Source organism: Grampus griseus (assembly GCF_964374135.1).
Source record: "Grampus griseus genome assembly, chromosome: 18".
NCBI lineage: Eukaryota > Metazoa > Chordata > Mammalia > Artiodactyla > Delphinidae > Grampus > Grampus griseus.
In genome coordinates, this window is record NC_139012.1 from 63,398,166 (window position 1) to 63,424,460 (window position 26,295).

Here is a 26,295-nt window from a genome sequence, read left to right on the forward strand (position 1 = left end):
CTTAGGAAGAGTATTTCTCTTTGTTATTTTTTCCCCCAAGATAGCATAAGTAATGCCAATTTCTGGGGGGTAGAGGAAGGGGTACCCTTTGGGAGATAATCCCAGGCCTGCCTGCCTACCTTAGACATTCCAAATACAGTAATGACCCTTTTATGTGAGGTGCCATGATAATCACCATAAAATGTCATATTTGTCTCTCCAAAAGGAACACAAAAATAGATTTGTATAACTGCAAGCTTTAGAACTGTATTCTAATTAAAGGATTAAAAAAGAAATCAAATTTAAAAGGAAAAACTAATTTCCTATTTAATAATGGAGAAAATTTATGTTATTTCTGATTAGAGACTTGTAGCTTTTTAATAAGCCCACAAGAAACACGTCTTGTTTGAAAAGTAGAAGTTTAGAGTATGTGGCAAAGGAAGAATTACTATAGACCCAAATGACTTTTCAATGACCCTAAAAAAAAAATAAAACTTTTTTCCTCTTTTACCTGAGGGCATGTGGTTAGTCTCAGAAGAAGAAGCAAGTATTTTGTTCTTTGTCAACAGTGTTTGCTTGTATGTATGTTTGTGTTTAGAAATATACCTCGTGGGCTGAAAGCTTCCCTACTTTCAGAAGAGCTTTTTCACCAGGGAGGAACCTGCATTAACTTGGCCAGAGATAGGGAACCTGGAGGATTCAAGTGCTGACTTTAGACAACTTCTGAATCATTCAGCTCAGCTTCTTGGTAGATTTGTCATTTACTGAATAGTCTCCTGCAGGCTGTCAGCCGTTAGGGAGTCTTTGAGTTTTCCAGCACAGAGTGTATTTAACATTTTCCACACAAATCCTGAATCTGGCTTTGTCTTTATGAAACGTTTTTGGAGGGAACCCGACTGACCTTTCTCAGATGGCCACTCACTGGATCTGCTCCCCTTGCTATCCGAGCACATTCTGAAGTGGATGGACTTAATCGGTTGCCAATTGGTATAACTGGGCTGTTTCCAGAGCCTGATCTTGTCATGCTAGTAATTGTTCCAAAAGGCCCCTGGACGTTTATAAGTCAGAACTCATGACTCCCACATATTTATCCTCCAGGGCAGAAAAAAATTCATAAAAGGAGAGTAAGAAATGTTCATGATTTTTTTTCCACTTCAATTGCGGAATAGGGACTGAATGGGTTTTCCCCGTATCCTCTGAGCTTTAACCATGCTGTTAAGAAACAAACAAACAACAGTGTTCTTGAAAGCCTGGCTGTAATAAAACACACCTAAAACTAGATTTATGCTATTTATGAGCTCTGTGTCCTTGGACAGATTGCATGCTCATTGTAAAGCCTCGATTTCCTCATCTCTGCAGTGGGGAGAACAGTACCGGTCTCACGGGGTTGTTGTCTGTTGGTTTGAATTACACATACGCTCTCTCTTGCACCCCAAGCTTTTAGCCTCCCTGGCCTGGGACAGAGCAGGCATTCAGTAAACATTTGCTAAAAGAATAAATGGCTCACATTCTGTTTCTCCCTGCAGCCATTGTCTTTGCTCACGCTGTCCTTTTTCTTCCCTTTCCATTTCCATCAACTTTAGTTTCCATGAAGCTAAGACATTTGTATGTATCACAAAGTGAATTCCAGTGTTCTTTTTTCTATTTCTGCCTTTATTTTACTATCTATTCTTACTACGTATTTATTGGAACACCCACTAAAATACTTAGCGATATTGAGGTTGCATAACTTCTCTTTCTTTGAGTGCGCATGACTTTGTGTCTGCCTGGACCCCTATCCACTCTTTCCCACGTTCTCTGCTTGGCAACTACGTACTTATCTTTTAAACCCAGTGCAAGTGTCACCTCTTCCAGGAAGCCTTCCTTCTGGGCCTCTCCCCGTTAGTGTGCAAGTTAGTGGTACCTCTTAGACCACCTACACATTTCATCGTCGTTATTCAGTTCACTGTCATTTTTATATGAGTATGTATGTATTGGACGCCCAGTACCTGCCAGAAGCTGGGGAGGATCCAGGCACGTTCTCCCCGGGTGGCCCCCGTTAGCTCCTCATTGGTGGGCTCATTGGCCTTAAGCTTCAGAACCCAACCTTGCCTGGTGCCTCTGAAAGCAAGCATGCCACCTAGGCCTTCCAGCCTTCAGAGGTCCTTTATATTTGTTTTTAAAATATCTTTGAAAGTGCCTTTCTGTTCTAGGTATGACTGTTCGCTAAAGTGGAGTGAGCTCAATGGTGAAAGGGTCCGATATGCTCTGAGCCTGTTTCCTTACCTGTCTCTGGAACTGCTAGAATCCAGGCTGGCTGAGGGCTCCCCAGCCAGAGCTGATTTCCCTGCGAGGGCCTGAAGTCCTCACAACATTTGGCAAGACTCTCTTCCATCGTCAGTTGCTCTTTTAACTTCAGTTCTGACCATCTAACTCTTCACTTACACGTTTTTTTCCCAGTGGTTTTTTTTTTCATTAACTTTTTTTATTAGAGCAGTAGTACGTACCCAGTGTAGAAATTTTAGTAATGCAGAAAAATATACAGAAGAAAAGAATTTGTCCATCATCCTGCCACTGAAAAATAACAATTTTGGAAATATTTTTTCCAGGCTTTTTGTGTTGTATGTATCATAGAATGAATTCCAGTGTTCTTAAATTTTTTCTCATTTTTCTATTTCTGCCTTTATTTCACTATTTACTCTTACTTCTTATTTGAGGGAACACTGACTAAAACACTCAGGGACGCTGAGGTTACACAAGAGTACTGTCTGGTTCTGTTTACTATAGTTCTACATAGAATTAGGAAAAGATGGTTAGACTGATTTAATGGGGAGCTAGGGGGCTGAAATTTTTTTCTTTTAATTTTGATAAAGACAGAAACTCAGACAGTGACATGAATAAAGCTGACAAAGAATCTGTAGGTCGTATTTTGAGCACTGAAGAGGCTTGTTATGAGTTTACTTATAACAAATATACCAAATAAGAAGTATTGCTTCACAGAGCAGGCAGTACATACTTGAAATGGATTATCTTTTTTTTTTAATATCTTTATTGGAGTATAATTGCTTTACAATGTTGTGTTAGTTTCTGCTGTATAACAAAGTGAATCAGCTATACATATACATATATCCCCATATCCCTTCCCTCTTGCGTCTCCCGCCCACCCTCACTATCCTACCCCTCCAGGTGGTCACAAAGCACCGAGCTGATCTCTCTGTGCTATGCGGCTGCTTCCCACTAGCTATCTATTTTACATTTGGTCGTGTATGTAAGTCAGTGCCACTCTCTCACTTCGTCCCAGCTTACCCTTCCCCCTCCCCGTGTCCTCAAGTCCATTCCATACGTCTGCGTCTTTATTCCTGGCCTGCCCCTACGTTCATCAGAACCATATTTTTTTTAGATTCCATATATATGTGTTAGCATACGGTATTTGTTTTTCTTTTCCCCTTTTTTTTTTTTTTTTTTTTTTGCGGTACGCGGGCCTCTCATTGCTGCGGCCTCTCCCGTTGCGGAGCACAGGCTCCGGACGCACAGCCTCAGCGGCCATGGCTCACGGGCCCAGCCGCTCCGTGGCACGTGGGATCCTCCCGGACCGGGGCACGAACCCGCATCCCCTGCATCGGCAGGCGGACTCCCAACCACTTCGCCACCAGGAAAGCCCCTGTTTTTCTCTTTCTGATTTACTTCACTCTGTATGACAGACTCTGGATCCATCCACCTCACTACAAATAACTCAATTTCATTTCTTTTTATGGCTGAGTAATATTCCATTGTATATATGTGCCACATCTTCTTTAACCATTCATCTGTCGATGGACATTTAGGTTGCTTCCATGTCCTGGCTATTGTAAATAGTGCTGCAGTGAACATTGCGGTACATGTCTCTTTTTCAATTATGTTTTCTCAGGGTATATGCCCAGTAGTGGGATTGCTGGGTCATATGATAGTTCTACTTTTAGCTTTTTAAGGAACCTCCATACTGTTCTCCGTAGTGGCTGTACCAATTTACATTCCCATCAACAGTGCAAGAGCATTCCCTTTTCTCCACACCCCCTCCAGCATTTATTGTTTGTAGATTTTTTGATGATGGCCATTCTCACTGGTGTGAGATGATACCTCATTGTAGTTTTGTTTTGCATTTCTGTAATGATTAGTGATGTTGAGCATTCTTTCATGTGTTTGTTGGCAATCTGTGTATCTTCTTTGGAGAAATGTCTATTTAGGCCTTCCGCCCATTTTTGCACTGCGTTGTTTGTTTTTTTGATATTGAGCTGCATGATCTGCTTGTATATTTTGGAGATTAATCCTTTGTCAGTTGCTTCATTTGCAAATATTTTCTCCCATTCTGAGGGTTGTCTTTTCGTCTTGATTATGGTTTCCTTTGCTGTGCAAAAGCTTTTAAGTTTCATTAGGTCCCACTTGTTTATTTTTGTCTTTATTTCCATCTCTCTAGGAGGTGGGTCAAAAAGGATCTTGCTGTGATCTGTGTCATAGAGTGTCCTGCCTGTGTTTTCCTCTGAGAGTTTTATAGTGTCTGGCCTTACATTTAGGTCTTTAATCCATTTTGAGTTTATTTTTGTGTATGGGGTTAGGGAGTGTTCTAATTTCATTCTTTTACATGTAGCTGTCCAGTTTTCCCAGCACCACTTACTAAAGAGGGTGTCTTTCCTCCATTTTATATTCTTGCCGTCTTTATCAAAGATAAGATGACCATATGTGCGTGGATTTATCTCTGGGCTTTCTATTCTGTTCCACTGATCTATATTTCTGTTTTTGTTCCAGTACCATACTGTCTTGATAACTGTAGCTTTGTAGTGTAGTCTGAAGTCAGGGAGCCTGATTCCTCCAGCTCTGTTTTTTCTTTTTTTTGTGGTACGCGGGCCTCTCACTGTTGTGGCCTCTCCCATTGTGGAGCACAGGCTCCGGACGCGCAGACTCAGTGGTCGTGGCTCACGGGCCTAGCCGCTCTGTGGCATGTGGGATCTTCCCGGACCGGGGCACGAACCCACATCCCCTGCATCGGCTGGTGGACTTTCAACCACTGCGCCACCAGGGAAACCCTCCGTTTTTCTTTCTCAGGATCACTTTGGCTATTTGGGGTCTTTTGTGTTTCCATACAAATTGTGAAATTTTTGTTCTAGTTCTGTGAAAAATGCCATTGGTAGTTTGATAGGGATTGCATTGAATCTGTAGATTGCTTTGGGTAGTATAGTCATTTTCTTCCAATCCAAGAACATGGTATCCATCTGTTTGTATCATCTTTAATTTCTTTCATCAGTGTCTTATAGTGTTCTGCATACAGGTCTTTTGTCTCCTTAGGTAGGTTTATTCCTAGGTATTTTATTCTTTTTGTTGTAATGGTAAATGGGAGTGTTTCCTTAATTTCTCTTTCAGGTTTTTCGTTGTTAGTATATAGGAATGCAAGAGATTTCTGTGCATTAATTTTGTATTCTGCTATGCTACCAAATTCATAGATTAGTTCTAGTAGTTTTCGGTGGCATCTTTAGGATTCTCTATGTATAGTATCATGTCATCTGCAAACAGTGACAGTTTTACTTCTTTTCTGATTTGGATTCCTTTTATTTCTTTTTCTTCTCTGATTGTTGTGACGAAAACTTCCAAAACTATGTTGAGTAATAGTGGTGAGAGTGGGCAACCTTGTAGTGTTCCTGATATTAGAGGAAATGGTGTCAGTTTTTCACCATTAGGAACGATGTTGGCTGCAGGCTTGTCATATATGGCCTTTATTATGTTGAGGTAGTTTCCCTCTTTGCCCACTTTCTAGAGAGTTTTTATTATAAATGGGTCTTGAATTTTGTTGAAAGTTTTTTCTGCATCTGTTGAGATTACCATATAGTTTTTATCCTTCAGTTTGTTAATATGGTGTATCCCACTGATTGATTTGCATATATTGAAGAATCCTTGCCTTCCTGGGGTAAAGCCCACTTGATCATAGTGTATGATCCTTTTAATATGCTGTTGGATTTGTTTCGTAGTATTTTATTGAGGATTTTTGCATCTATGTTCATCAGTGATATTGGCCTTGGATTATCTTGAGGAGTGGATAAAGACTGAAAATACAATCAGATGCAGGAGGGGTGAAGATAAATTCACAGAACCATAGTGAACATACAGCCTGGCCAGGATGTTTTGAAAGCCATTTGAGCTTGAATTTTTGAAGACAAGCATGGTTTTCTGCAAACGACCTTGGTGTGTTTGCCATAAATAGGATGCCAGTTTGAACGGACCATGAGTCTACCTTAGTATGGTAATTACTCTTTCTTTAGTGTGGGGCCAATGCATCCTGATTGTGTATTAGAAAGTGTGACTGATGCTTCTTCAGGACTTCCTTAGCAGGGCCACGTGTTCCTAAGAAGGGCCGGCTGTGTTGGGGGCAGGGTGGCGGGCTGGTGGAGAGCTCAGAGACCTCTGGAATAGGGCATTGCAGTACCAGGAGGTCCAGGGTTTCTGCCTCTCTCAGTGTTAACTTCCTTGTCTCAAATCAACTTCTTCCGATTCCTATAAAACAGGCTGCATACACCCTACACCCAAGCCCCAAGCCTCCTGGTGTCTGCTGGGAGAAGCGACCCCTCTTTTCTTAGTTTTTTGTTTACGGTTTTCAAGACAGGCTTCTGACCAGCCCCTGAGATCACTTGTAACCCTAGCCTCTACCCACTGTGAGCTGTAGCCAGGGAGGGGTGAGCTCCACTACCATTACAGGTGGGAGAGAGCGATGGCAGAGGGCGCTGAGGGTAGGGAGTGTTTTGTCCAGAGGAAGGAAAAGGTGCAGGATGGACAGCACAAGAGCCGACCACTGCCCTCCCTCTCCAGTGAGACCCGCTCCGGCCAGGAGCCTCAGCCACGTCACCCAGCCTGTCTCAGTCCAGCATTCTGAGTTTCATGTTAATTGGTGGTCTTTGAATGGCATAGAGATATGGCAGAGGTTTATTGTATGGAGAATTGGGTTTGGCTATAACTTATACTCTCCTTCCTTTGCCAAGGTTTATATAATTTTTAGGAAACCTGTCTCCTAGGCCCGTATCTTCCATCTCTTATACCATTGTAATACACTCTGATGATATTGTGTGTTATTGTATTTGACCCTCACAGTGACCATGGGAAGTAGGCAACACAAGCTTTATTATCACCATTTTACAAGACTCAGAGAAGTCAAATAATCTGCCCAACACTCAACAGGAATTAAGTGGCAAAGACTGTCAGCTCTCCTGCGTCCTCCAGGGCCCCTGCTCTGTGCGCAAGGCCACTCTGCTGGCCGATGATGGTCCTTGCCCCTGTGGGAGAGGTGGGAGGACAGGAGGGCTGGGTGTCCTCTGTTGTCAGTTTGATGACCAGGAACAAGGCACACCTCCTCTCCATGAGCCAGTGCCATTGTCATTGGACGTCCCAGTCAGGTCCTTTCTATCTCACCAGAATTTTCCTGCTTCCCGGATGTCTCAAGGCCTCGGCTCCATCTCTATATGTTGCTGTTCTTTGTGGCTTTGAGTTGGCTACAAACTTGAAGTTCTGCATCAGTTTCTTCTTCAGTGCACAAGCCATTCCTAGAAATGTGGCCATTGATAGGTCAGCCCTAAAAGAATGGAGATTTTATCTTCTATGGTCTTGGCAAAGGCCATTTTCTTCAAAACTTCAAAATGAAAAGATATTCTTAGAGGAACCCGGTACTTGGAAATTCTTTTTCTATTGCATGCCACTCTAGCTTTTCTTGGTTTGCCTCCTGTAGTGTTTGAGGAAGCTGAGAGCTTCAAAGCCAGGAAAATGACCCAGATCTCTTTGATGGCAGTACTAACATCTTGGGAAAGGAAGGCATATAGTTATTACTGAAATTAGCATTCCTGGAAGCGGCAAGTAACTTGGAAATTATGCTGATTTGTCTTGCATGCATCGTATTTGTGTCCTAGCAAAGCGTTCCCAAGGAGGTATCTCTGCCAATCAGGCAGAAGGGAACCAGTGGGTCTGAATATATTCTAATGGCTGAAGTCTAAAGAAAATGAACTGGGACCTGTTTAGGGCATATTGCATGAGTGTGAGAGTGATAATCTCTCTCTCTCTCTTTTTTTTTTTCCTATTGGATCTTCATAAGAAACCTGAATAGCCTTGATATGGTATCTAAAAATAAAATGAGTGGTGCTTTGATGTCTGTTCTTTCTTCTCCGTTTAACAGGGGGTGTGTGTTTCTCAGAGCTTATCTGCTATGTGCCAAAAATCGGACAGGGTCACGAACAAATGCCCATTGCTTCCAAGTCATAAGAACACTTGGCAAAAAGGTGGCTCTCTCTCTCTCCTGTCTCGTGTCTTTGAACTTTAAATGATATGAAGAAACTTGTCTTAACCAAGAGAGGGATAAGAACGAGCTGCCAAGTTTAAAAACTAGTTGATAAATAACTTCATATCAAGTGTACAACACCCCATACTGTATACTCTGCAGATGAAAAATAATGTTCCATTTTGGCTTGTACAATACTTCACGAGTAACTTTTCAAACATACTGAATGTTTAAGTCTATGCATTGATAATGTGCTGTGCACTCTAATTTTTAAGCATTAAGATGTCATAGATAATTGGGGGCAGAGGATATATGCAGCTGTGCATAGGGTATTGTAATCGCTAATAACATCAGTTTCCTTTTTTTTCCATTGGTCAAACTTGACTTTATCTGTTTTTATCACCAGATGTTTCTTGTATCCCACAACAAATTTCTCTCATCCTTCTTTTATCTATTTTTTGATCCTTTCCTTTTCTCTTTCTCACTTTCCTTAGCTCCCCCTCCTTCTCTTCCTTCTGCTGCACCCCTGACACTTGGGGGGTACTGGCTGGATTGGAGTGGGGCAACTGATGAGAAAGAAGCCTCTGAGGAGGACAGGACAGGAGGGGGACAGATGAGTTTGAGATGTTGTGTCATAGGAGAACAGTTATACCAAGATAATTATTGTGCTTCACAGCCACAGTTTTGTTTCCTGAGTTAAGAAGGAAGGATGGGACTTCAGATTAAGAGATTCTCTAGGGCTTCCCTGGTGGCGCAGTGGTTGAGAGTCCGCCTGCTGATGCAGGGGACACGGGTTCGTGCCCTGGTCCGGGAAGATCCCACATGTCGTGGAGCGGCTGGGCCTGTGAGCCATGGCCGCTGAGCCTGCGCGTCCGGAGCCTGTGCTCCGCAACGGGAGAAAAAAAAGGGGTTCTCTAAAGTGTCATAGTTTAAAATGTTTGTTGCCTGATTTAAATCTTGGCTCTGTGTATAGCTGAATAGCTCTGTGACCTTGGACAGGTTTCCTAACTTTAGGCAAATTTATCATCTACAAAACTGGGAGTTAAAATGGTACCTACCTCATAGAGATATTACAAGGATTATATGAGGATTATATATACATATAATCTGATGAATATATACGTGTATATATATATATATACACATACCTTATATATATATATAATGTCTGGTATACAGTAAATGCTGCATACATATTAGCTTTTATTTGTTATTTTACATTCACTGGACACAGTTGTCTCTTTGTCATGGGTATATTTTCTTTAAAGTTCAAATGTCAGGAAAGTAGCAATCAGAGTTTCCTTTCTGTTGAGGTATTTAGATCAGGATGGTAAACAGATGGAAGATTTGCCGCTAGAGTTTGTGGTGACCAGTGGGACATAAAATTGGATCTTTATAGAGAAGGCAGAGACCATAAGAAAACTGTGTGGAATTGGTTAGACATCAACTCAAGAGGCAGGGCTTGAGATAATTGGAAGTTTAAGATATTATTGAATCTGAAATGCCGAAAGAGACTGAGGACCTGCTTCTGATTTGTCTGATTTTTTTCTGTTTTTGTAAAATACTCTTTTAGCCAGCATGGCTTATGTCATCTCTTATGTAAGAGAAAACAGTCAAAAAAAGAAAGTGTAAAGCTTACTCTTTAAACGATGAAATGTGAAGTCTTACTTTGTTCAGCATGGTTTTAAAAGACGGTGTTTCACATGAGTAAATTTTCCATATAAATGAAGTTTGGCTCCTTGAACATAAAAACTTGCTTTTATCATTTCTTACTGAGCTTGTTCTAAAAATCAAACAACACATTCGTGTAACATTTATCGAGCATATTCCATGTGCCAGAAACTGCTGGGTACTTTACTATATGTTATCCTAATTTTTGCACATAAAATGCATTGTGTTCTGGCTTCTTAAAAAGAATACACAGGCATAATTTTATTGCGCTTTGCTTTATTGCACTTCACAGATACTGCATGTTTTTACAGATTGACAGGTTGTGGCAACTCTGCGTTGGGTAAGTCCACTGGCGACATTTCTCCAACAGCATTTGTTCACTTCATGTCTCTGTGTCACATTTGGTAATTCTTAGAATATTTCAAACTTTTTCATTATGACTGTATTTGTTATGTTGATCAGTGTGATCTTTGTTGTTGTTACTACTGCAAGATTACGACTCACTGAAAGATCCAATGATAGCATTTTTTAGCAAAATTTTTAAATTAAGATGTACTTTTTTTTAAGCATAATGCTATTACACACTTAACAGACTACACTATAGTATAAACATAACTTTTATGTACACACTGGGAAACCAAAAGTTCTTGTGACTCGCTTTATTGCGATATAAGCTTTATTGCAGTGGTCTAGAACTGAACCCACAGTATCTCCGAGGTGTTCCCATACTGGTCCTAATTTAGTCTGCTCCTGGAAAGCTAATTGTTAGGCCCTTTGGTAGTTCTGTGCTTGGAATTCTTGACTTTTATATTTTGATCTTAATATTCCCAGCACATTCTTAATGTTTCCACATAGTTAAGAGCAAGGACACTGGTTCTTAATTGAGTGCTTATTGCATGTTCTAGCCACTTTCACATTTATTTAAGCCTAACAAAAACCTGTAAAATAATTACTATGCCCGTTTTGTAAATGAAATAAGTGAGGCATGAGAGGTTGAATATCTTGCCCAAGGTTACACTACTGAGTAAGAAGAGGAGCTGGGAATGGATTATGGATCTGTCTGACTTCAGATCTTGTGTTCTTTCTATGCTGACATGACAAAGAAATAGGTATCAGTTAAAAATAGGTTTATAGAAGAAAACCCTTCTTTACAGTCCCAATCCTACTTTTCTGATTCTTTCCCATTATTCTAAAAGCAGATATTTTTTGCTTCCCTAATTAATTTACCTATCCTTCAGCTGTGCTGATGTTGCAGGTAAAAGTTAGAAAAACGATGGAGCTTCCAAGCTTGGTGGGTGAGGAGCTAGCCCATGGGATAACCCAGGATTTTCCAAATTTAAATGAAAAATTTTAAACTATCTTTTTTTTTTTTTTTTTTTGCGGTACGCAGGCCTCTCACTGTTGTGGCCTCTCCCATTGCGGAGCACAGGCTCCGGACGCACAGGCTCAGTGGCCATAGCTCACGGGCCCAGCCGCTCCGCGGCATGTGGGATCTTCCCAGACCGGGGCACGAACCCGTGTCCCTTGCATCGGCAGGCGGGCTCTCAACCACTGCGCCACCAGGGAAGCCCTAAACTGTCTATCTTTGACAGAGCCTTTAGCTTATAGTCAAAAGTAATTTTGTGTGCTTAAGGGACACACACAAAACTATCAACTAAGGGATATATTAGAAGTATTATAACAATATGAGTTATTTTTTCATACTAAGTCTTCAAAATCTGATGGCGGTAGATCCACTCCTCCGTAAAAGCAGTGAAAACATTGGCAAAGATGTCCAAAATCAACTTTTTCAGAACTCTTGAAATTAGCCAAAGGCTTCCAACAATCCGAGGAGTGTTTATTCAAGAAAAACTGCTGAATCTCACTGAGCAAGGTTTGTGGCATTGCAACTTGAACTGCTCCCATCTCCCTTTGCTCAGATCTACCGTAACCTTGAAAACCAGCAGGCTTGCAACCACTGGATGGGCAGGCCATGTTTGGGGCTCCTCAAAAAAAAGTCCCATTCCCAGAGCATTGTCCCTATTTGACCTGTCTTCCAGCTCCCTGGAAAAGCCCTGTTCACAGGGCATTGTTGTCATTTGACCTGACTGGAGCTCAGAACTCACTCGGCAGGAAAACCCTATCCCCAGGACCTTTGTCAAAAACACTCAGCGGCAATTGATACTCAGCTGCTGAGGGGGCAATGCCAGTTGCGGAAATGAGAACCTGGCCAAAAACTTAAAAGGAAGATACGGGAATAAAATCTCCGTAAAAGGCTTTGAAAAGCTCTGACATATTCCTAGGGAATTACAGCACTGTGCACACATGCAAGGCTGTGTGCATACCTAGGAAAGACCTGAGAAGCCCGATTCTCTCACCTCTGACTGACCTTGGGGCCCAAGGGAAGCAGTAAATAAAAGCTAAGGCAGAAGTTTAAATTGCCTGAGTGTTGAAGGCATGCCCCAACACACATGAAGATCCCCTCAGCAAATGTTGGGAGACTTTTTGGTTCAAAACTTTTAAGGATATCTCAGACCAGTCATTAGCTAATGCTAAGCTAACTGAGACATCAGTGTTTGCACACAACAGGGAATAGAGACTACAGGATTTGTCCAGAAAAGTCACTAAAAAAACAAATTGTAACAATTGCAACGATGACCAAAAGCAGCAACAACAATAAGTCTTAAAGAGTTAGGTAAAGGGACTCTGATTTCCAGAATTGTCACATTTATTGTTATATTATCTAAAATGTGCAGTTTTCAATAAAAAGATGTGAGACACATAAGGATATAAGAAAGTATGCCTCATACACAGGGGGAAAAAAGTAATCAATAGAAACTGCTCCTGAGGGGTCCAAGATGTTGGACTTATTCTACAAAGATTTTAATCAGCTATTATAAATATACTCAAAGAACTAAAGTAAACTATGTCTGAAGAATTAAAAGAAAGTATGACAATGAAATCTCACAAAATAGAGTATATCAATAAAGAGATAGAAATTACAAAAGAATATATAAATTCTGGAGTTGAAAATTACAATGACTGAAAAGAAAATTTCATTAGCAGGCTCAACAGTGGATTTAAGCTAGAAGAGGAAAGAAACAGCAAACTTGAAGATTGATCAATTGATATTATCCAGCCTGAGGAACAGAAAGAAAAAAGAATTGAGAAAACTGAACAGTCTCAGAGACCTGCAGTACACCATCAAGCATATCAGAATATTTATAATGGGTCCCAGAGGAGGAGAGAAAAAGAAAGGGGGACAAAGAATATTTAAACAATTAATAGTGAAACATTTCTCAAAATTTTTTTTTTTTTGTGGTACACAGACCTCTCACTGTGTGGCCTCTCCCATTGTGGAGCACAGGCTCCGGACGCGCAGGCTCAGTGGCCATGGCTCATGGGCCCAGCTGCTCCGTGGCATGTGGGATCTTCCCGGACCGGGGCACAAACCCGTGTCCCCTGCATCGGCAGATGGACTCTCAACCACTGCGCCACCAGGGAAGCCCACATTTCTCAAATTTGATGACAAATAATATACAGATTTAAGAAGCTCAGTAAACTCCAAGGGGATAAACTAAAGGGGATCCACACCTACTCACATCATAGTCAAACCATCAAAAGACAGACACGAAGAGAGAATCTTGAAAGCATCAAGAGAAAAATGACTTATCAAATACAGGGCGCCTCAATAAGATTAACAACTGACTTCTCAGTAGAAACCATAGAGGCTGGAAGTTAGTGGGATGACATATTAAAGATGCTGAAAGAAAAACTGTCAACCAAGGGTTCTCTGTCTGATAAAACTATCCTTCAGAACTGTGGGAGAAACTAAAGCATTCCTAGATAAAGAAAAACTAAGACCTGAAAATCACAATGGGGTCCTTCAGATTAAAAGGAAAAGGTACTGGATGGTAACTTGAATCTGCATGAAGACTATAGATCAGTGGTAGAGATAAATACATAGATAAAAATATAAAAGACAGTACAGATGTATTTTTGTTTGTAACTCTTTTCTCTCTCTGATTTAAAATATAACCTCGTGTGGCAATAATTATAAAACTGTTGATGGGCTTATATAAAGATGTAATTTGTACGATAATAATAGTACAAATGAGGGGGTAATACATTGCAGGGAAATTTCTTTATGATACTGAAAATTTCAAGTTAGCATTAATCTGAACTATGTTCTTGCAAGTTAAGATGCTGATTGTTATACCAAGATAATTATTGTGCTTCACAGCCACAGTTTTGTTTCCTGAGTTAAGAAGGAAGGATGGGACTTCAGATTAAGAGATTCTCTAGGGCTTCCCTGGTGGCGCAGTGGTTGAGAGTCCGCCTGCCAATGCAGGGGACACGGGTTCGTGCCCCGGTCCGGGAGGATCCCTCATGCCGTGGAGCGGCTGGGCCCATGAGCCATGGCCACTGAGCCTGCGCGTCCAGAGCCTGTGCTCCGCAGCGGGAGGGGCCCCAGCAGTGGGAGGCCCGTGTACCACAAAAAAAAAAAAAAAATTGGGGGAATTCACAAATATGTGGAAATTTTAAGCAGCATACTCCTAAATAATCAATGGATCAAGGGAGAAATTACAAAGGAAACTAGAAAGTACTTTGAAAAGAAAGAAAATGGAGCACAGTAATGTAAGGAATGGAAGTAAAGCAGCGTTCAGAGTGAAATGTATAGCTGTACATGCCTATATTAAAAAAGAAGAAAGATCTCACATCAATAACCTTATCTTTCATCTTAAGAAACTAGAAAAAGAAGAACAAACTGAACCCAAAGCAAACTAGGGGAAGAAATAAAGATTACAGAAAAACAACACAGAAAAATCAGTGAAGTCAAAGGAGGCCATTTTGAAAAGATCAACAAAATTGGCAAATCTTTAGCTAGACTGACCAAGAAAAGGAAAATTCAAATTACTAAAATCAGGAATGAGAGAGTACATCATTGCCGATCTTATAGAAATATTCAATAAAAAAGGAACATAAGGGAATACTATGAACAACTGTATGCCAACAAAGTAGATAATTTAGATGAAATGGACAAATCCCTAGAAAGGCATAAACTACAAAAACGGACTCAAGAAGAAATAGACAATCTGAACTGACCTATAGCAGGTAGAGACATTAGATTAGTAAATTAAAACCATTCCATAGAAAAAAGCCCAGTCCCAGATAGCTTCACTGGCAAAATCTTCTAAATAATGAACAAATTAATACCAGTTCTTTACATGTTTCTCCCCAAAAACGGAAGAAGAGAGACTACCTCCCAACTCATTCTGTGAGGCCAGTATTACCCTCATACCAAAACCAGACAAAGATGTCATAAGAAAAGAAAACTACAGAATATATCCCTTATGAACATAGATGCAAAAATCCTCAAAAAGTAACAAACCAAATCCAGGAGTATGTAAAAAGGATTATACACCATGACCAAGTGGGATTTGTTCTAGAAATACAAAGTTGGTTCAACATACCAAAATCAATCAATGTAATATATTGTACTATTTCAATAAAATAAAGGCCCCAAACCACATAATCATCTCAACAGCCACAGAAAAAGCATTTGAGAAAATACTCTTTCGTGATAACAACACTCAAAAAATTAGGAATAGGAAACTTTCTCAGTCTGTTAAAGGGCGTCTATAAAAAACCCACAGCTAACATCATGCTAACATATTTCATATTTTTTAATGTATTGAAATAAAAATATTTTAGATATATACATTGGGTTAAATAAAATATATCATTGAAAATTTATTTTATGTATTTTTAATATGGCTTCTAGAAAAGTTTATTACAAATGTGGCTCATATTTATGGGATGCATTTTATTTCTGTTTGACAATGCAGTTCTGGACACGGGGGCTCTAGGTTCTGGCAGATCTGAGTCTTACTCCCTGCCCTGTAGCACTGGATAGTCGAGGTGCGAGGGCAGAGGATTGAGGGACTGGGGTGGAGAAGAAGCAGACAGGGGAAGATGAAGGGGTGTATTAAATGCAGTCTTTCTGTGAGCATAGGGGCTTTGTTTTATTCACAGCTATATCCTCAGTGCCTAGAATAGTAAAATTGGTAATAGAATCAGTTTCAATAAGAGGATAGTGTTTATTACTAAATGGTTACTTATTCACATCTGATATTTGCTGTAGGTACCTAGAATCTAGAAAATGAGAATGCAGTTTAGTGAGCACAGACGTGGCATTTGATAATCATCCAACCATGAGGTGAGTGTACAGATGCCTTGGAAGACTAAAGGGAACTAGACAGTGGTAGCTGCCGTTTAACAAAATGTTGTTGCCAGGTGTTTTGATAGTGCAAGGCAAATCTTTGCCCAACGATTTTTTTTTCATATTTAGGGAAAATATATCTCATGTAAAATTACCTGATTTCCAAATATTGGCACCCAATTCAAATTTTTAAAAATGTGCATAGCAAACAAAACCCTCCTGTGCACTGGATTTGGCCCAGAAGCCAACTGAATATTTAGCTGGTAAAGTGAATGCATGCTTCCTTTGACTCCTTAGGCATCAAAGCAAAGAACTCAACCAGTGTTACACACAGGAAGCCTTCCCAGACCTCCTTATCTGTGTTACATCATCTTTCATAAGGTCTAATAGTCCATGTATTTCTTCTCAGCAGTTGTTACATTTGCAGTCTACATTTGTGTGATTATTTGATTCAAGATATGTCTCTTCCATGGGACATCTGAAAACTCCCCATGGGTAGAGGCTGGGTCAGTTTTTACTAATCAATAATTAACAAATGAATGAATGAATAGGGCAGGAGAGATGAATTTTGAAATGCATGCTGTGTTAAAGAGTATAGCATCTCACTTGGAATTCTGTGTTGAAAGGTTGAGTCCAACAGCTAGTTGTTTTGTAGGCTGTATATGAGAAAAGATGACTTTTTTTCCCGTTACATAGACATTTCAGTGTTATCTACACTAATATATCTTAAAGCCTATTTCAGAGAACACTGGCATTTGCAGCAGAACACATTAATGTCAGTATTTATTTGTACTTAGTAATTCCAAAGTTCTCATAGTTTGACATTTTAGGCTGTAGCTAATCCTCTGGACTTACTGCTCTTCCTGGGAAAAATGGAAACACTGCTTCCCTTGAATAGTTATTAAAAATATCTTTTTAAGATTTTGGATATTTGTAAAGTTTGATTATTTTAAGCTCTGGAGGAATGGGAAAGCTGGAGGAAGAGCTGGCAAGGGTCACTAGAACCAAAGTTTTCTATTAAAAAAAAGAAAAACAGAAATCAATAATAATTTGCCAAGTTACAGTTGAGAGATTTACTGTCATACTGAAATAAAATAAAGGCTGTATTGCTGAAAAAAGAGAGGTCACCTTTTCTGTGCCTTGAGACATAATGAAGAAATGTGATGCTGGGAAGTGAGAAACAGCAGGCAGGGAAAGGAGAGAAGACCACAACCTGTTTTAGTTTGTGGACAAGTTTTTAACAGTGCTAAACTTTATCCTTTACATTTTTATAAGTTGCAGAAAGGAAAGTCTTAAAAGATTTCTTAAAATTGAATCTGTATGGTTCCATTTATATAACATTTTCAAAATGACAGCATTTTAGAGATAGAGAACAGATTAGTGATTGCCAGGGGTTAGAGATGGGGCAGAAGTGTCTATCAGTTTTTGCTTTGTGTATCTTGAAGCTCTGTGTGTGTGATTGTAAACATGGAGGATTATTTCCTCCTGACCCTTCTATCATTATGAAATGACCTTCTTCATCCCTGGCAATATCCTTTGTCTGTTATTAACAGAGCCATTGCATCTTCCCTTTAATTAGTGTTAGCATGATAAGCACACTGTATCTTCTTCCTTTTACTTTTAATCTACTTGTATCTTTATATATAAATGGTGTTTCTTATAGGAAGCATATAATTTTATCTTACTTTTTTATCTAGTCTGACGATTTCTTTTAATTGGGATGTTCAGTCCATTTACATTGAATGTGATTATTGATATGGTTAGATTTGAGTGTCATTCTGCTATTTATTTTCAATTATCTCATCTGTTCTTTGTACTTTTTTTTTTTTTTTTGGTGGTACGCAGGCCTCTCACTGTTGTGGCCTTTCCTGTTGCGGAGCACAGGCTCTGGACGTGCAGGCTTGGCGGCCATGGCTCACGGGCCCAGCCGCTCCTCGGCATGTGGGATCTTCCCGGACCGGGGCACGAACCCGTGTCCCCTGCATCGGCAGGCGGACTCTCAACCACTGCGCCACCAGGGAAGCCCCTTTGTACTTCTTTTAGTCCCTTTCTGCCTTCTTTTGAATTGAGTGCTTTTTATGATTCTATTTCATCTCCTTTGTTGTTGTATTAGTAACAGCATTTTGTTTTGTTTTGTAATTTAACTGGCTGCTTTAGGGTTTACTGTACACATATTTAAATGATTACGTCTACCTTCAAGTGATATAACACCACTCCACATATAGTATAGGAAACTCTCAATGGTATATTTTCATTTCTCCCTTCCTGGCCTTTATGCTATTATTGTCATATATTTTATTTATGCATATGTTATAAACCCTGCACTAAATTGTTATTTTTGTTTAGTCAATGATCTTTAAACGTATTTAAATAGTAAGAAAAATTCTTTACCCCTGCAGTCACCACTACCAGTGTTCCTCATTCCTTTGTGTAGATTCATATTTTCATGGGGTTTCATATTCCTTCTAGCAGAAGAACTTCCCTTAGCATTCCTTGTCATGTGGGTCCATTGGTGATTATTTCTTTCAGCCCTTGTATTTCTGAAAGAATCTATTGACCACCTTCACTTTTCAAGGGTATTTTCTCTGGGTTCATCATGTGTTCTTTTAGTATTTTAAAGATGTTTCCCCATTGTCTTCTGGCTTGCATTGTTTCTAATAAGAAATTTGCTATCATTTTTAGCTTTGTGCTTCAGTACATGATGTCATTTTTTTCTCTCTGCTTTTAAGATGTTTTCTTTATTACTGGTTTTGAACTATTGATTCTGATGAATAATTTTATTCCTGCTTCTTTGTGCTTTGGGTTTATTGAACTTCTTGGATGTGTGGTTTTATAGTTTTCATCAAATTCAAAACTGTTCTGCCATACTTCAAATACTTCTGTTTCCCCCCTGTTCTCTTTCAGGAGAAAGGGTGCTTGAAGTTGTCCCACAGTTTGCTGATACTTTATTTTTAATTCTTTCTCTGTGTTTTCATTTTAGATAGTTTCTATTGCTATGTCTTCAAGTTCATTAATCTTTTCTTCCACCATCAATCGCATCTGGTGTATTTTTTATCTCAACTTGGGTCTTTTTAAAAAATCTTCTGTGTCTCTACTTAACTTTTTGTACATGAGGAATACTGTGTTTAATTCTTTTGTCTCTTCATTCTAACATCTGTGTCTAACATCAGTACCCCCTCTCAATAATTGATTTCTTTATTTTTCTCATTATGGGTCATATTTTTTTGCTTCTTTGAATGCCTAGTAATATTTGATTAGACATTGTGAATTTTACCTTTTTGGCAGATGAATATTTTTGTATTCCTATAAATAATCTTGAGCTTCACTCTGGGACACAGTGGAGGTACTTGGAAACAGTTTGATTCTTTTAGGTCTTGCTTTTAAAATTAGTTCGGTGGGACTGGAGCAACATTTAGTCTAGTCTGTCCCCTACCACTGAGGCAAGACCCTTTGGAGTACTGTACCCAGTGTCCTCTGAATTATGAGGTTTTCCAGTCTGCCTGGGAATAGGCCCAGTGCAGGGCCCCGAGGGCATGTGGGGTACTGTTTCCTCTAATCTGTTCAGCTGGTTTTTCTCCTGTCCTTAGGTAGTTTCATCACGTGCATGCACTGATCAGTACTCTGTTGAATACTCTACTCAAGCAGTACTCTTTGCTGATCTCTGGGGTTTTCTCTCTTTGTTGCTCAGTTCCTGCATGCTGACCTGTGAACTCTAGCCATGGTGTCTTGAGAACTCTCCGCTCCATCTCTACAACTCAGGGAGTCATCCAGGCTTCACTTGGGTTCTCCCATTCTGCACCGTGGCCTGGAAACTGTCTCAAGGCAGTAAGCTGGGGCGATCACAGGGCTCCCCTCATTTGTTTCCCATCTCTCAGATAACTGTCCTGCATGGCTCAACCTCAGTGTATTGAAAATAGTTGTTTTGCATATTTTGTCCTTTTTATTTTTGTTTTTTGGCTGTTAAATTGGGTTTCTGTTATTCCATTTGGTTGCAAGTGAAAATCTCAAAATTAGAGGTTTTTTTCTTTATATATTTAATGTCACTATTGAGAAAAAAGTTGTACCTACACCATTTATCAGTAAGCCAGTTTCTAAACATGCTTGCTATATTTAAGTTTATGAAGATCTGAAGTGGGGTAAAGGGAGTGGGGCTGTAGAAAATAAAGGTGACTGTAAGTTCCCTTCCTTCCTCAGAGCTTTCTCATTTACTCTTTGGTAGATTGTTGCTCTGCTCCCTTATTAATCAGAGTACCTTGGTTCCTTTTGGAGAGAGATTCTTTAAATGGGTTTAAATATGCCACTCAAAATATATGAGGATGTTATAAATAAAATTGTCATGGTCTTTATGTTTTAATCTATATGATTTAAACTTTGACATTAAAATATCATGGAGGAAACATAATGAGAGGACTTAACTCACCAGATATTAAAATGTATTTTAAAGCTACAATAATTAAAATATTGAAGTACTAATGCTAATATAGCCACAGATTCATGGGTCAAAATACAGTGTCCATAAATAGACTCATAAATGTGTTTGAAACACTTAGCATAGGTTATTCAGTTAGATGGCATGGAGACAACTGAACAACTCATTGCAAAAAATTAAAGTTGGATATCTCCTCCCCATATCTTATACAGAGATGTATTCCAAATAGGTTAACTATAATCTAAAAGTGCTAGAAGAAAATATGGGCAATTCACATTATCTTGAGGGAGAGAAGGCCTTTCTAAGTATAACACAAAAGATACAACCATGAAGGAAGTTATTGATGAGATTACACAAAGATTTTACATCTCCTAAGTGGTGAAATAATCATTAAAAACAGGGAGTTCCCTGATGGCCTAGTGGTTAGGATTCGGGGCTTTCACTGCCATGGCCTGGGTTCAATCCCTGGTCTGGGAACTGAGATCCGCAAGCCACATGGTACGCCCCGTCGCCCCCACCTCCCAAAAAAATAAAAGCAGATTTGATATCCTTACTGTGTAAAGACTCCTAATACAGTAGTAAAAAAAAAGATGAATGCCCTACTAGAAAAAAGGGCAGAGGACATGAGTAGATAATCATAATTAGGGGCAAAAAACATGAATGTCCAGTACATATTGATTTTTTAAATGTTCTATTTAATAATAATAGTAACAAAAAATAATAATAAGAGCTATCACTTATTATTTATTATTTCTGTTTGTCTGAATATACGAACTTTAAACAAATTAGCTAGTTTAATCCTTTGAAAGGCAAGCGTACATATTATCATCATCATTTTATACATGTGACGGCTGAGACGGGACATGAGGACCCTTGCCTGAGGTGACAGAGCTGTCGGGTGCTTGAGCCAAGGTTTAACCCTTCTGAGCCCTGCTCCTCAGCACTTCTCAAAGAAGTAAATTAAAACTACCTTAAATTCCACTGCACTTCACAGAGAAGTTGATAATTTGCATAAGATCACACAATTTATAAGCAATAGAAGAGAGCTAAAATTTTTAGGAAGAAAAATCATAAAAACAGAAGAAAGAAAGAGAGTAAAGTAAGTAAAGTGAGCAACAAAACAGATGTCTTTTAATTTTACAAACTCACCATTTCTTTTCAGAGTATTTAAAAGATGCTTCAAAGAAGATGAAAAGTGGGCTTATGTTTGTAAAACTGGTTAACCCGTGTTCAGGTAAGCGCTCCTGCCCCCCCCCCCCGATAATGGTAACTTGAACATTTTTAAAACGTTGTGGCTGAAAAGTGTGTATATTTATTTGTCTTTGTATGTTTGTTCTTCCTGAATAACTTTTAAAGGTAGGATAGCATTACATGGTGACAAAAGCAAGCTAATGACATAACCAGTCTTCTAAGATAATTCACTTGACTTAAACGTTTTTTTATTTCTTCTTAAATTTAATCCATAGAGCTGTATTCATCAGAAATGATGGCAAAACAAAAAAAAATGGAGCGTGTTTGATTTCTCTCTGAAAACAGATGAATTTTCCTTGGCCTTTTTAAGCTAACTTTTCCTAAAATAGTTATCCAATATTAGCCTCCATTTATACTCATTTTATGTTATAAAGTAAAATAAATAACCAGAGTTTATAAAAAAAAAAGGAAGGCTTTTACTGGACATGCCAAGATTTTGAATAGTTTCATTTTTAGCTGTACTTTCCTTATTTTGTTCAGACCGAAAAGTAGTATATATATTTTTTCCTGTCAAGGGGTGATTTTTTTGCATTAAAAACATTGTATTTTGAGGAGATACATGTTTTATCAGAAACAATTTTACCTTTATAGTCAGTGTATTTTGCTTTGTCTTATAATTTTTAGGCAAAAATATTAAAATACACAATAAGTATATAGTAATATTGGTGATACTATTTATCTCTGTGTGAAATTTTTCTCCATTAGTTTATTTTATAAGATTTACAACGTTATTAATTTTATAAGGCTTTGAGTAGATACCTGATATTTGGCAAATTAGAGCATCCTCTTGGTGACTGTCGTACTGAATAGTGAAAGCAAGAGAAATCCAGTGAGCAGTGCCGTGTTGTTATTGTTGTTGCAAAGACACAAATAGAAACAACAAGAGAGGCAAAAATTCCGGCTTCCTCCAGTTTTCTTTTCCTCAAAATGAAATTGAATGTAATTGGTCAGTTATATTATGTGGAACTCCTAGGTATATGTAAGACTAAGATGAGGTGAGAAATGTTTTTTCAAGAGAAGTTTTAGTTATCAGTAAAGCATTTAACAAAAGGAAGGTACAAAAAAGGTCAGGCTTCTTGTAAAATTCATTTCATCTAAATGTCCGTGGACAACATTTTGCTATACTGACTATGGAGAAATAAAGGCTAACTTTTGCCGAGCGCTTACTGACGTGCTGTGTTAGGAGCTTTACGTGTACGTATTCTATCTTTTCAATCCTTATAAAAAAAATACTGAGGTAGGTTCAGTATTGCTCGCATTTTACAGATATGGAGAGAGAAGTACAGAAAGGATTATATAGCTTCCCCAAGGGCTCACGCCCAGCATGTAGTTGAGATAGACTCAAACTCAGGGCCCTGGATTTTGCTATGCTTAGAAAAAAAAATTCGTGCATTGGAGGGATTCATTCAGATTCGTGCAGATGCGCCCAGTCCCCGCCCCCTTCTAACTTCCTTTTTTTTTGGTGTTTTAAGAAAGGGAAATTTTCATCCAATTGGGTGTGGCTTTCCTCACTCCTCATGGCGTAAAGCACGTTGCTGTTGTAGGGCCCTGGCCTTTCTCCTGTGGAGCTCACCTCAGGTGTGGAGCTCGCCTCAGGTGTGCAAGCCCTGTCTCCCGCCCTCTGTATGGGAGGCTGTACACCACCCTGGAGACAGGGCCCACAGGCCAACTCAGTTCATCTGGCTGAGTCATTAGGTTTGGGTAGTTTAAAAATGAGTTTTCCTTCCTGATCTGATAGAGGACTCAATGAGAGGCTCTGTAGCAGTTAAGATAAATGATTTGTACTTTTGTGTTTATTGGTCTAAGTTCAGTGAGGATTATACAGTTGGAAAACAAGCATCTGTATGTAATAGCTACAAGCGTTCCTTGGAGTCACTTTGTGTAGACTATATCTATGTATGTTTATGTTCATATTAGGAACATTCCTCAGAACTATTAGATAGTCTTTTGATATTTGTGTGTGTGTGTGTGAAAACTTACAAATAAAAAACAGATTTGTTTTAACAGGGGAAGGAGCCATTTACTTGTTCAATGTGTGTCTACCACAGCTGTTTGAAATAAAAGTTTTCAAGGAAAAACACCATTCTTGGTTTATAAATGAATCAGTTCAATCAGGTAAGTGACTAGTGTATATATTTACATTAACACATACCCTGACTTTGCCATCCTTCACATCTATCTGCCCAGTTTGGAGTCTGGTCCATGGGTTTTTCTTTGTTGGCGTCAGAGCAGGGTTTAATCAAGGAGAAAGGAAAGATTTAAACAAGTTTAGATCAATAACTGTGTGTCTTAGATGGTAGGAAATTTTTAACTAACAATTCTGATTTTTCTCCTAAAACACTGACACACCCCGAGTCAGATGACTTTTGTACTATGGAGTGCACATTGTGTTCACTGGAAACTGTTCGCTCTTATCCATTTTTGAGGATCTTCAAGTTTTTAACATCTTATTTCCTTGCAAATGGATGTTGATATAGCTTCTAGAATAAAATAGAAGAGAAGAGAAGAGAATGCTTTCTCATATAAGTTACTATGGCCACCCCACCTGCCCCCAACACACACACCCAACACCCAATTTCTATTTCTTTTAAGAGCGTTCCTTTGATTTGGGGCTCAGTGTTGACTCTGAAGGAAAAAGGATGCCACACGTAGCCCTGACAGTTCTGGGTGAGAGTGGGAGGGTGCGTCATGAGGTATCTCAGTTCCCTCTGTCCCTCTGTCTCTCATTGTTTGCAGAGAGTGCTTTCCATAGCTTTCTAAGCCCTCTGCTTTCTCTTGACCGTCTAAGTCACCACTTAGTGCTAAGGTAGAAAGGCCACTTTGCCTTTCTTGTAAGGCATACAGAAGAAGAGTTTATTGCTGGTGTTGAATTTCATATACCTGTGTGCATGAGAAGATTTGAAGTGGTTTTCAGTTGCCGAAATGCAGTGGTAGACTGTGTATTTAGCCTGGTAGGTGCCAAGTATACATTCCTTTTTATTCTCTTTTCTTATTTTTCATTTGGCAATATATGAGAGTTCCCACTTCTAATGTAGTATACTTGCCTTTGAGTTTGGCTGGAGAGACACAGTAATATCAGATGAAACTGGAAAATATTCAGAAGCAGTGATTGATTAGCTCTCCTGGACTGTCTGACTTGGTACCTGCTTTTTTTTTTTACCTGCTTTTTTTTTTTACCGGACCGGGGCACGAACCCACGTCCCCCCACATCGGCAGGCGGACTTTCAACCACTGTACCACCAGGGAAGCCCAGAAAGAGCTGTTTTTAAGAATGGCTACCAGGATATTGTTTTCAGAACAAGAAACCTGTTTCTAATTTCTGAATATAATGGATGCCTCATATAAACTGAGCTTAGAGCTTCTGATAGGTTGTTTCATAAACTTCTCTTCTACTTAAAAAAAAAATAATTAACTAATGTCATCATGTAAAATTACGTCCTTAATTTTTTTTCAACATACTGTGAAATGGATTCATGTATATAATTTACGGTTAGAATTTCTTGGCTGTATAGGTAGGTTGCTCTGTTAGAGAATAAAAGTCAGTACATGTTTCCTGAAACCAAATTAATAAGCATGGAGATGAATTGTTTATTGTTCTTTTTGATGAAATACCTCTTCTGGTTCATTTCCATGGAAGAAGGACTCTGGGACGCTTGGAGGGGAGTGCGGTAGAGAAAAGTGGGGCGCAGGCAGCCTAGTTGATTTGCCTTTTTTCCTTTCAGCGTGGAGAGCACCACTCATTTTACTGCAGAGATTCCAGTTTCTTATGCTCAGTCTTGTTAGACTCCTGCCCTCTTGCATTTTTCTTTGGGAGGAGGGATGGGGTAGTTTCTGGAGTGGGTAATGACCTCTGAGCTTTGAGTCATTGACAGTTCAGAGCTGTGAGCCCAGAGCCCATAGGAGAAGCCACGTACAGAGGGAATAATATTGCTTTCCCATGGCTTCGTCCTCAAAAGCACAGGAAATTACATTTTACTGCAGCTTTGTTGATAGACTTATACAGGTTTCCTAATGTTTGCCTGATTCACATTCTGTCTGTATTCCCCCGAACCCTGCTATTTTTTTTGGCAGGGGGTGGGAGGTGGGGAGAGGAGGGCCTCTATTAAAAATGATTTCTAAAAAAGAAATGGAAAGTTAAAGATCAAGTTCAGTGTCTTGGCTGTCCTCTCCACACCAGGGATTTGAAGCTGTTTGGAGTGAAATCTCGTGGACCATGTTCTGCCTTTTGAGAGAATCACATAATCTTGGGCCTGTGTAGGAGGAGCTTCTGAATTTGGAATTTCACATATATTTTTCAATGAATGCTTCCCACATTGGGATTAAGGTGAAATAACTAAGTTGTCTTTCCATGTTGTTGAATTCTCTTTTTAATCTGTAGGAGGTCTTCTTCACTTTGCCACACCCATGGACCCTCTGTTTCTGCTTCTCCACTACCTTATAAAGGCTGATAGAGAGGTGAGTTTCCCAGTTTGGGATATTAACAGTGGGGAAACAGAATAG

At 39.3% G+C, this 26,295-nt stretch overlaps 1 protein-coding gene across 4 annotated transcripts in view; it reads left to right on the forward strand.

Annotated features, from left to right (window-relative positions):
* RNASEH2B (ribonuclease H2 subunit B) overlaps window positions 1-26,295 on the forward strand; it is an 81,311-nt gene that overhangs the window by 3,752 nt on the left and 51,264 nt on the right. For all 4 annotated transcript variants that reach the window (XM_082675789.1, XM_082675790.1, XM_082675788.1 and 1 more), the window contains exons 2-4: window positions 21,707-21,778; window positions 23,803-23,910; window positions 26,174-26,250. In XM_082675789.1, coding sequence (XP_082531915.1) covers window positions 21,707-21,778; window positions 23,803-23,910; window positions 26,174-26,250 — 257 coding nt within the window. The remainder of the gene's footprint in view (window positions 1-21,706; window positions 21,779-23,802; window positions 23,911-26,173; window positions 26,251-26,295) is intronic.